The following is a 12564-nucleotide window of genomic DNA, read 5'->3' as shown; positions in this document are numbered from 1 at the left end:
CATGTGGTGAGACCGCTCCCGTCTGAAAAAATTTCTGATTCGGTTTCTTTGTGGTTTTCTATTCAAAAATGTCCCCTTTAAACAAATCTGAAGGGTGCCAGGCGGAATTTTTGGGCAGAAATTTTTTAAACAATTTTTTTGAACAAATACAAGAGATCACTTTTTTGCTCTGAAACATATATTTTTAGGTTTCTTGGGTCATTCTAAACAAGAAAGGTATCTTGTAATTTTTCTCAAAAATTGATAGTTTTCGAGTTATAAGCGATTTAAAATCTGAAAAATGCGAAAATACGCATTTTCGAGGCTTAAAAACTCATATTTAAATTAGTATTTTTGATGTTGTCAGATACTTAATTTAAAGGCTAAACATTCAGCTTCAAGATTCTGAAGAGTGATCGCATCTATCTTTAATTTATACAGTTTTTTTTTAATCGTTAAATATGCATGTTTATCCGATTTTTTTGACGGTGCGGCGCGGCGCGTTCTATTTCAAAAATATCCTATTTTCCCCGAAAAATATTTGTTCTAGATTCTTTAGGATATTCTAAATAAAATAAGTTTCTTGACATTTTTCTCAAAAGTTAATAGTTTTAAAGTTATAAGTGATTTAAAATCCGAAAAATGACAAAAAAACGTATTTTCGGTTTTTAAATCGCTTATAACTTTAAAACTATTAACTTTTGAGAAAAATGCCAAGAAACTTTTTTTATTTAAAATGTCCCAAAGAATCTATAAAAAATATTTTTCGGAGGAAAATAGGAGATTTTTGGAAAAGAGCGCGCCGCACCGGCAAAAAATCGGATGGACATGCTTATTTAACAATTAAAAAACAGCGATTTAAATTGAGGTTAGACGCGATCACTCTTCAGAATCTTGAAGCTGAATATTTAAACTTAAATTTAAGTATATGGCAACCTCAAAAATACTAATATAAATATGAGTTTTTAAGCCTCGAAAATTCGTATTTTCGCATTTTTCAGATTTTAAATCGCTCATAACTCGAAAACTATCAATTTTGGAGAAAATTTACAAGATACCTTTCTTGTTTAGAATGACCCACGAAACTTAAAAATATATGTTATGGAGCAAAAAAACGTGATCTTTTGTATTTGTCTAAAAAAATTGTTTAAACAATTTCTGCCAAAAAATTCCGCCCGGTACCCTTCATATTTGGTTAAAGGGGACATTTTTGAATAATAATTCACAAAGAAACCGAATCAGAAATTTTTCCAGACGGGAGCGGTCTCACCACATGGTCTATTCCATTATTTATAAATTGCACCTACTTGTGAACTTTCTGTTGACTTCATCGCCTGATAGGTTTGCTGACAGGTGTGCAAAGACCTCTTCTATACCAGCATGACAGCTATTAAGGATTGTGAGACTTTGCGCTAGATCTTAAGACACATTTTAATTCCCGTAATATAATACGAATTCGACTTTTTGAAAAAAAAAAATAGGAATTTAATTTAAAATAGACGATAAACATGTCATAAGTAAGATATTTAAAAGAATAAAAATTTTTCCTGTGAGACGCCTACGACATCGAAAAAAGTTTTGAATTGCATCTTGGAAGTATTGAAGTATGTTGAAGATGTTGAAGTGAAGTATTTGAAAGTATTTGAAAGTATCTTTGAAAATGTTTATATCTGTATTAGTGATCTAAACAGATTACAAAAAGATAACAAAATAAAAGATTACTTCAAGCCCTTTCTCTAAATAAATAAACAAAGATAAGCAAGTCTCCTGTATTTGTAGATATTATAATAAGCATTTTTAAAATCAAAATCAATGGATTACTAACTGATAAAACAAATATATTTAATACAATGTAACACAAAGTACAAAAATGAAATTCGGTACCTTCCTAAGCTGTCATCCTTATGACGACCTTTATCTTTATCATATAAATGCACCTGCAGGTCACCATCAATAGATTCGACGATAAACTGTATAAAGCGTAAGAAAAACAATCAACATTTGTATGTAAATAATGTGAAGTGGTTAAAATAAGGAAATACCTTTGAAAAGAGTATCGTTTACACTGGGCGTTTCATCTGCAACAGTTTTTTACATGCAAAAATAATATTATATTTTTTACATAATTACAATCCTTAACTTTAAATAATTCTTAAGCCAACCCTGAATAATAGCTTCCCACCTAGCTTCATCCCTACCATAGAGAAATAATTTCTCTATGATCCCTACCCAAATACAGACAATTTTGCTGAGACATTTTGTGAACTGAAAACGAACATTCTCTCTATTGTGTTACCCGCCGAAGCAAGGGCGCCCATATAAAAATTTGTAGGGGGGGCCAAACGTGAAGATGTTACACATTACATTTTGTATATTTCGGATGACAATATATACAGTAGACTCTCTCTATAACGAACACGGATATAAGGAGGTTTCGCTTATAACGAGGTACATTAGGTGTCCCATGAAATTCCTATTGAACTATAACGCTCTATAACGAGGCATATTTGGTTACAACGAGGAAAATTGAAATCGAAGAATACGTTTCTTTACCTGTTTTTAGCGTTGTAATTGTCATAAATAAATAAATGCCCCAACTGCCTGTACATAGAAATGCCCAACATATATCTGTCTTATTATCGAGGCCAGTGCTGTAATAAACTCGGCCACCTGTAATAAACTTCTGCCTGTTTATCGACCGATATTGAATATTATAGGAAATTTACAATTTATGACGGCGAAGTCTCATTGTTCACTGTTCAGGTTGACCATCGACACCTAATAAACTACATAAGAGGCATCAACACATTTCAATATTATTGTTGTTTGATATAACGAGATTCGCTTATAACGAGATAATTAGTCCACCATTTCAGTTCTCATTATAGAGGGAGTCTACTGTAGTTTAAACCACCTTAAAAACCTAGTTTGAACCCTGTTGTGAGAAATTATTCATACATTTAAATACTAGACCAAGTTTTTAAATGGAAATGTCATGGGTACCACAAAAGTTGTGCCTCTCTTTAAAACCCGTTTGAAAAGAATACAATGCTTGCAAAGCCCTGCCTTCAACTTTGGCTAGTAGACTAACCATGAGTATGTGTCGAACCAAGTTTTTACTTTAAAATCTTAAAAAGGAGCCCCCTTTATTTTTGCAGATTTAGAATCCTTATAAAAAATAAGTCACATATATTCCAAACATTTTTAGAATCGTTGATAGATGGTGCAAATAAATCGCATTTTCCGATTATAGCGCCATCCTTCAACAATTCTAAAAAAAGTTTCGAATAAATGTTACTTATTTTTTGAGGAGGAAACTCAATCTGCAATAAAAAACGGGGGTTCCTATTTAAGATTTTAAAGTTAACTCTCACCCCACCTCCAGAGTGTGGAATGAAAAATCCTGTTTGGTGTCATTCTATAGATTTTTGAAAAATATGAAACATGTGCTTTTTAGTTTTTCATTTGGAAGTATATTTCTCGAGATATTAGACCGTTTCTATAATTTTGCTATGGTATCACGATATATCGTTTTTTCCGATTAAAGCGCTATCTATCCACAATTCGCAAAATGGCTCGAAAAAAATTTGCTTATTTTTACAAGGAAAATCCAAATCTGCAACAAAAATTGGGGATTCCATTTAAGATTTTAAATTTACTCCCCGCTCCACACACAGGGGTTGAAGTGGTGGACTTGTTTAGTGTCATCGCATAGATTTTTGAGAAATATTTAACACATATTTTTCAGTTTTTCGATCCGATGTTCATTTCGCGAATTATTCGACCTTTCCGCTACTTTTGGGACACCCTGTATATAACACTCATTCGTCATGAAAGATCACCTGTTTTTCATTTAAATAAAATTGTTCTGTTCATCATAATGTACACTTTAAAAATAATTTACTTACTAAAAAAATACTTTTGCAAACTAAAATTTAACTATGTTCAATAAATTTTAAAAATTATTTTTCAATATGAATTTATTTCTGCTTATGAAGATGGTTCTATTCGGTGTACACAAAACTTAATATAGAAAACAAATATAATCACTTCACAGATTTTACACTTTATCTTTATAGTGCCAGTTCTCAAAGACAAATGGCTCATTAGTGATTATCGGTCAGAGATCGGATTTCTTGCTGATATCAGTTTCTTTGCAGTATTATAAATGATTCATTTAATTTGTAATTTTGGGTGTCGATTACAGTATATAGGGTGAGGCAGATAAAGGGCCTATTAGAAATATCTCGAGAACTAAAGACAATTGAATTATGAAAATTGGAATAAGGGGGTTTTGAAGACTGATCTATTTAATGAAAATATTTTCATCTATTTGGTACTTCCGGTTATACCGGAAGTTGCTTATAACTCGTTTTTTTAAATGGGACACCCTGTATATTTTTACAATTTTGGATTCTCCTCGATTTCTTCTTTCTTAAAATATAAGGTTTTGTAATAATATATAGGGTAGGTTAAAAGATAATTACGTTTTCTTATTAATTTCGTAGCAATATTCCCACCCTGTAGGATTGTAGTAGTTTGACATAATAAACTCTATTTATGTTCAAATGATTTTTAATATAGTCTACTATTGTTAACAATTATTAGTGTAGCTAAATTTTTAATTTTAGTATACAGGGTGGGTCGAAACTCGGAATGAGTATTTTCTAAGTTTTCTTAAATGGAACACCCTATATTTTAGTATTGTAATGAAATGATATTTCATGGTACTTTTTACTTCTTAAGCATTCCCTATACCTAACTGCTTTAGTTTGTGCTTAATTGTTAATCGCACCAACAATCATAACTTCGATGGTATTTTGATACCTCAACCACTATTGGCAATTTTAAGTATCAGTATAGATTAATATGTATTTATTTCCAAAAAATTATTTGTGACTGAATATTTTCACGGCCAACCTAATACAATTTCACCTATTTTGTGTTGCAATTAATGTTTGGCTTTAATCACCCATAACTCACAAATTAAAGAAGTTAGGTATAGAGAATGCTTAAGAAATTAAAAAGTACCATAAAATAACATTTCATTACAATACTAAAATACAGGGTGTTCCATTTAAGAAAACTTAGAAAATACTCATTCCGAGTTTCGACCAACCCTGTATACTAAAATGAAAAGTTTAACTATACCAATAACTGTTAACAATCGTAGACTATATTAAAAATCATTTGAACATTAATAGAGTTTATTATACCAATCTACTACAATCCTACAGGGTGTTAATGTTGCTACGAAATTAATAAGGAAACGTAATTATCTTTTAACCTACCCTGTATAATATTACAAAACCTTATATTTAAGAAAGAAGAAATCGAGGAGAATCAAAAACTATAAAAATATACAGGTTATCCCATTAAAAAAAAACGAAGTTACAATCAACTTCCGGTATAACCGGAAGTAGCAAAGAGAAGAAAATATTTTCATTAAATAGTTCATACCTCAAAACCCCTGTATTCCAATTTTCAAGATTCTCTTACCTTTAGTTCTCGAGATATTTCTAATAGGCCCTTTATCTGCCTCACCCTGTATATGTTCCCACTTCCCACGTTTCTAATCTCTTTCAATGTTTTCGTTAATAGCACACCGTGACTATGCGAAATGTGTATTATGCACATTCCATATAAACCGCTGTCGCAGACACACAGACACACAGATTTTCTGTTAAACTATTAATTACCCAATATGTGAATTTTTCTATTAATATGTTGTTTCCAATTTATCTCTTAAAATTATCCAATAATTTTTTGACAAAAATACGTTTATGTAATATAAATTTAATTTTTGTTCTTTCCCGAAAAGCTAGGGGGGGCCACGGCCCCCCTGCCCGTGTGTATGGGCGCCTATGCGCCGAAGGGTAAAGACTTTTGTGTTAGCTTTTGTTGGCAACAGATCTATATCAGTACGCGAGTCTTTCTCTGGTTGTTACAACCTATCGATAATATATTTCGACTTACACGACTTAATATAATTTTTCGCAACTTATAGCTACTACTTTATACACGTGTTCGGACATCTACCCTTTTGCAGCTACCAATTAACTCGAATATGAGAAAAGTCATTAAATTAATACGATATTTCCGTTGACTGTCGCAAACCTTTTTGACTTGGAAATCTTTACGCTATGAAAACAAATTTATGATCTCGACCCGAATGTACTTCTTATTTTTACCATGTGTGGCTTAATACGGCTCGAATTAGAAACATAACGTCAGTTAGATATTATTGGATTTTATGTTCCCCGAAACTCTAAAAGCTGACCGAACTAAAAGGTCTATTTGCTTATAATTTAAATTAGACACGAACAAAAGTTGTTAATTATTGATATCCCCCTCGTTGTAAAAGTCTAAAGAAGCCGATTTCCTATGCTTCTGGGTAAGTTAGTTACCCACCAGTCTCAGAAATAGTCGGCCGCATTAGTACAATTCAAAATGGATTTTGAAATTGTTGTGGTTTTTGTTGGATATATTTAATTATTTGCTCATATGAAATATTTTTTTTAAGTTTTAATTATTTAGTTCACTACAATGATTTAACAAATTAGCAATAACTAGCTGAGAATTCTGCTTGACTTTTTGCAACTTACCCACAACCTTTCATTATTTTTACAGTGTATCAATATTTACGAGATATTAGATTATATCGTTGTATTTTTCAAACGCCCAGTATAAACCTGCTTTTATAAGTACCTATGAATGATAAAATGAAGCAGTGCTAAAGCATACAAGCAAGTGAAGAATGTAAGAAGAGTTTTAATTTTAGGATAGATTCAAGACATAGAACATGAACACTTAAGAGTCAAGCATTCTGTTGTGTTAGTTTGAAAAATTAAAACTCTGCCTTGTCATATACCGACAACAACCGGTTAAACTATATACCCAAACTTTGTTAGTAGAATGTCCTTACTTATACGAGAGACCCAAAAGTTTTCTTAGGAATATAGACATTCCATTACATAAATCAAGAATTGCACATATATTATTACTTTTACTACAAGGCATTATCACCTTCGATGTCGTTTAGTTCAGCTATCTGCAGGCTGCCCAAATCTACTTTGCCTTTGACCTTAATATGCGCAGTTGGTTGTGATGGGCCAGGGTAGAAAGACGCCTTTCTCTCTCAGCATAGAGACTTTTTGGCTTTATTGCCATGTTATCTCTTCTTGATTTGAGTATATTATGTCTAAAGTGGAATTGGGTCGTCTATTCCTCTATCTCTTGTTGCCTAACACCGGCGATACAATACTCATGGTCCCTGAGCGTCGACTGTGTTGTCGAGATCGCAGAAACCCACGCCAGGTGCTGGTCAATGGTCTGCGTTCTTAGTATCAGAGACGAGCTCACGTGGGACCACCCTACTCTCATTCCATATTAACCTCTGTGCGGATGACTGCAAGCTCATAAACGTCTAGCCCCAAGCTGGAAGTGCGCTTGTAGTACATGCTCAATTTGGAGATGAGTGGTAGTCCAATGTGTCCAACGTGCTATCCAACGTGTGAGAATGTGAGGTTGGACCTTATTTACCACCTTATCCCTTTCTGTGTTCACATGTTCGTCCTCACAGGGATAACGGGCAGGTGTTAGCATAGCTCAAAGGTACTATGGCGAGGGTGGAGCTCCACGGTGTAGCTAGCGTGCCAAATACTAGAGACAAACTTGTAGAGGCATTGGTTTCACTACAGGTGATGCATTCATCCCAAATCATCATCCGAAATATTGTCTTTAAAGTCTCTCACAGTGACATATCTGTCTTCTTTTCTTTTTCATATTAGCAAGTATATTAAGTCCATCCATTTAGTAAATCTGCTGGATTTATCTCCTCTACATCTCATTGTAGAGCACGAAGCCATGATGGCAGCCTATGGTCTCAACTGCACTGGATACTCGTTGAGAATGAATGGGCGGATGAGCCATTGTGACATTTAGAGACAGGCTATCGAATGTTGTCCTGTGCTTTCTATGGTACAGGACAGCATGGCCCCTCAATTTGAGTTCTCATTCTCCTTCTTGGTTCAATTTCCTGACCGGGATGAGTGGATAGAACGAGAACCCACACTAATCTGTCGGAATGGTCTCACCTGGTTCCCAGATGGGTCCAAAATGGACGAGCGGGAAGGTGTTGGAGTGTATGGTGGTGGAGTCGGATTTGAGTCTAGCCAGGCTCTCGGCTCTCATGCATCAGTCTTTCAGGACGAGATCTTTGCGATCCTGGTATGTGCTCAAGAGATTACAGACAGAGCTTGCTCAGGCAGGACCATCCCTATTTGCTTTGACAGACAGACAGCACTAAGGGCTTTGGAAGAGCCCAAGATCAGCTCTAAGCTGGTTGGTTCTTGAGGGCAAGAGAGCACTGGATGGTGTTGCTCTGAACAACAGGGTAAGATTGGTATGGATACCGGGACACACAGGTATGGAAAGCAACGAACGGGCTGACAGCCTGGTACGACGGGGCTCATCCACTCTGCCTGTGGGACCCGAACCTGTGGTTGAGGTGCCCTTCAGTACTGGTCGGGGTAATCTCAGGGAGCTTCTTCTGCGGAAGTTCCAGGACTCCTGGGCCAGTTGTGGAGGTTTAACAAAGGCTAGGCTCCACATAGTGGGGCCATCCAAAAGTCTCACAGGCCAACTGATTCTTCTAGATCGTAGAAAATGCTCCCTGGTGGTTAGTTTGCTTACCGGCCACTGTAGACTCCGACGGCACCTTCATCTGCTTGGACTGGCGGATGGCTTACGGTGCCGTCCATGTAATGAGGAGGAGGAAATCTCCTCACATGTCCCCTGGGAATGCCCAGAATTGGCATATGAAGAGAGGTCGCAGATCCTGGGATCGGCATCTAGGCAGCCGAGCCAGATGAGAGAGTTGCCTCTTAAGAGACTCGTGAGACTCTGTGAGGCCATAAGGTTCCTGGGGGATTAGACGTTCGGGGTGGCATCGGCAGATTTGCAGACCCTGCTGATTCTGACGCCGAAGAACAGGTTCTTATGAACCTGGTCCGTAAGATAGGGGTGATAAAATGGACCCGCAGTAAGAGGTCTAAGTGTCTGAAGGGCTCACAAATGGGCCCTGCCCCGATATACCATACCATACCATACCATATAAGCTCATATGTTTCTAAGCTTTCTTTAAAAGAGTGTTAAACAACGTTGGTGATATATACAGCCTTTACATTGACGGATTTTAAAATCATTAAAAATCGGGTACTTCTCATTTACATGCAATATAATGTTTTCTTATCCTTACTAAACTAACGCTACCTAAATAAAGATCATGCAATATTATTTTCATGCACTAGGTAGATACATAATCTGAACATCAATAAATAGAAAACTTTTGGATCTCTTTTCGTGGTTTTCGTCTTACCTTCCTAAGTTTTCATCACCACCCGTATCATCTTTGTCCCATAAGTGTACATAAAGTTGTTGTCCATTTGACTCCAGTATTTGAAACTGGTAAAATTAAAATAAAATAGCTATTGTCAACCAAATAAAAAAAATTAAAGTAACTTAAGGAACTGAATAACATTGACAAGAGATAATAGTTTACACAGGTTTTTAAAACAAAAAAAGTGGGTTCTTTCGAAAAATAATCCCATGGGACTTTTTTGCATCATCACTTTCATGAAATACCCCATAAGGTTCAAGAGGTCGTCCATGCGAAGAGTAGTCCTAATTTATTTAAACATTCTTTTAACAAATTACAAAAATCAAATTTCTGGCCCGGACAGACTTTTTTAGGTAAGGTTATATAAAATTAACCTTGTTAAAAGTTAACTAAATACATATCTCTATAGAAGTAATACATAAACAAATATACGATTATGATTCCGAAAATAAAAAAAACATAGCCATATCAATAATAAACAAACATTTGATGTAGAAAAACATTGATTTTTAATTACATATCTTTATGATGTATGTCTCTTTATGTCCCAAAAATCAAAAGGGCAAAGGAAATACGAGTTAAAGGGGTAGGTGCAAATTCTTGGTCCAATGCTATTTAAATGCATTCATTTTTTTTCGAATCCTGAGAAAACTAATAAGTATTTTTGAAAAAATTTTAATTCAGAATAAAACATTGCAGTATTACCGAGGGCCCAAAGTCCATGAAAACTTCGAAAATGTTTATTTTAATTTAAATGACAGGGGTGAACAAAACAAAAGAGAAAATTCAGTGTGATTTTTAATTTCGAATATTTCATTCAAAAGAAACTTTTTTTATTCTAAGGGATTTTTCGCCCTCGGTAATAACTTAATCTTCCATACTGCGTTTAAATTTTTCAAAAATATTTATTAGTTTTCTCAGGATTGGAAAAAAATTAATGCATTTAAATAGCATTGGACCAAGATTTTGTGACTGCCCCCTTAAAAATACATTCTAGTGATATATGAAATCGAGTGTGTCTTAATATACTTTTCTACTAATACTTCAAAAAAGTGATAATTGTGTAATGAAAATTACTCCAATTAAAAATTAAATCGTTCTCCCAAAAGATTAAACAAAAACGTTCTGGGAAGATTTTATAACCTGTTTTTTTTAGGTTATGTATATCTTTTTATAGTGCTAATAAATAACTTAATTTATTACGTTGTAATATATTATATCGGAGAGATCCTTGATATCGGTTTTACTATTGATACAATTTTGATCTTTCTATATGTGAATCATCTCCGATATATATCTTTTGTTGTAGTTTTGTTCTTTTTCCAAAATACATTTTCAAAGTAAAAATCATGATTATTTTCTGTAGAATGCTTAGCTAAGGTTGTAACGTTGAATCTATTAGTTTTTACACTATTTGTGCAACCCTTTTATGTAGGTAGATAATGGCGTGTTAGCCCAATGTATGTTGAATTGCAATTTTTATAGTTTACTTTATAAACAACATCCGACAAGTAACATTGCTAGATGTATATAAATTGCATGTTTCATATAATCGTTATTTATAGCTACGGCCACCTGCTAAATAGGATTTTCTGTTGGTCATAAAAATTATAATAATATTTTATTTCCAATTATCTCATTTCAACATCACTCTGTTACTAATTACCATTTGATTGTCGGTTAATTTCATAAGGAAGTCGAACTGTTCAATACCATAAATTTGATATATTATGTACATACAAGTATAACTGAAAGTACGAATAGTTTACACTTTTTTACTAAACTTCCCAAAAAAAAAAAAAAAATCAAAAGACTGCTATATGATTCTAGAATACAACTCGAAATTCGACTACGTTTATTGAAATGTTATGTCTGGTCGAATCTTCTCTATGCAGTTGAAACGTGGACCCTTAAAACATCAACCCTCAATAAATTGGAGGCCTTTGAAATGTGTATGTACCGGAGAATCCTCAAAATGCCATGGGCATGGGCATCGTATACCTCAAACGAAGTAGTGCGAGTGAAGGAGAGGACTAGGAAGAAAAAGACTATCGTGGCTAAGAAACATCCGACAATGCACAGGGGTACATTTTGAACAGCTAATAAGAATAGTTGAAGACAGACAAAAGTTTGCAATTGTAGTAGCCAACCTCTATGGGACAAAGCTAAAAGTAGGTACAGATATACGACGGAGATGCAAGGTGGACAACATTAATAACTGGGTAAGAAACAGAAGAATAGAATATGACCACATAAGCCGAAAGGCAACAAATAGAGTAGTAAGAACGGCGAGAGACGGTTTCCCAAGAGGAAGACGATCGGTGGGAAGACCACGAAAACGATGGAACGACAACTTGCTAGAGGCACATTGAAGGACCAGACATAGTCATGTCTATATAGAAGAAGAAGAAGAATAAGAAGAAGAGGAAGAAGAAGAAGAAGAAGAGAATCTCTATGGAGCAGAGGGCACTTTAGGTAGAAGAACCAAAATTCAGGATATTAAGACAATATGAAACATTTGATTATGTTTTAAGATAATATGGGAACTTTATCTTTTCTACTAAAGATCACAAAACTTTTTTATAACCATTACAACTGTATTTATTATACAGGGTGTAACAAAAATGCAGGTCATTAATTAAATCACATATTCTGGGACCAAAAATAGTTCGATGGAACCTAACTTACCTTAGTACAAATGTGCATATAAAGTTACAGCCGATTGAAGTTACACAATGAAAATCGATATTTTCGAGTATATCGAAAACTATTATATATTTTTTTATTGAAATGGACATGTGGCATTCTTATGGCAGGAACATCTTTAAACAAATTATAATGATATTTGGGCAGCCCATAAACATTCTATGGGATTTTTGTTCCCTTAACCCCCCCCCCCAAGTTAAACACAATGTTTCAGAAACTTTTTAGCCTCTTAGTACTTTATCGATAAGCCAGTTTATCGAGATATTTTGAATATTTGTCGAATCCACCACATATTTGTATAATATGGTTAAGTACGATTATAGAGACCTGTTTATAATCTGAAAATTTATTTATAATTTACATTTTTAGGTATATTTTGAAACATGTTAAAAAAGAAGCCACATCTCGATAAAAGGTTTAGATTTAGTTTTTAATTTGTCTCTTAAAAACGGAATATTTCCTAAATGTTTTAAAAAATC

The 12564-nt window shown here is 34.2% G+C and overlaps 1 protein-coding gene across 1 annotated transcript in view; it reads right to left on the bottom strand.

Moving 5' to 3' along the window:
• Positions 1-12564, bottom strand: part of LOC114349349 (extended synaptotagmin-2) — an 83784-nt gene that overhangs the window by 26242 nt on the left and 44978 nt on the right. The window contains exon 10 of the mRNA XM_028299693.2: positions 9359-9444. Coding sequence (XP_028155494.1) covers positions 9359-9444 — 86 coding nt within the window. The remainder of the gene's footprint in view (positions 1-9358; positions 9445-12564) is intronic.

The sequence above is a fragment of the Diabrotica virgifera genome, chromosome 4, assembly GCF_917563875.1.
Source record: "Diabrotica virgifera virgifera chromosome 4, PGI_DIABVI_V3a".
Lineage (NCBI taxonomy): Eukaryota > Metazoa > Arthropoda > Insecta > Coleoptera > Chrysomelidae > Diabrotica > Diabrotica virgifera.
Note: the sequence above shows the minus strand (reverse complement) of the source record. Positions and strands in the feature narration are given on the sequence as shown.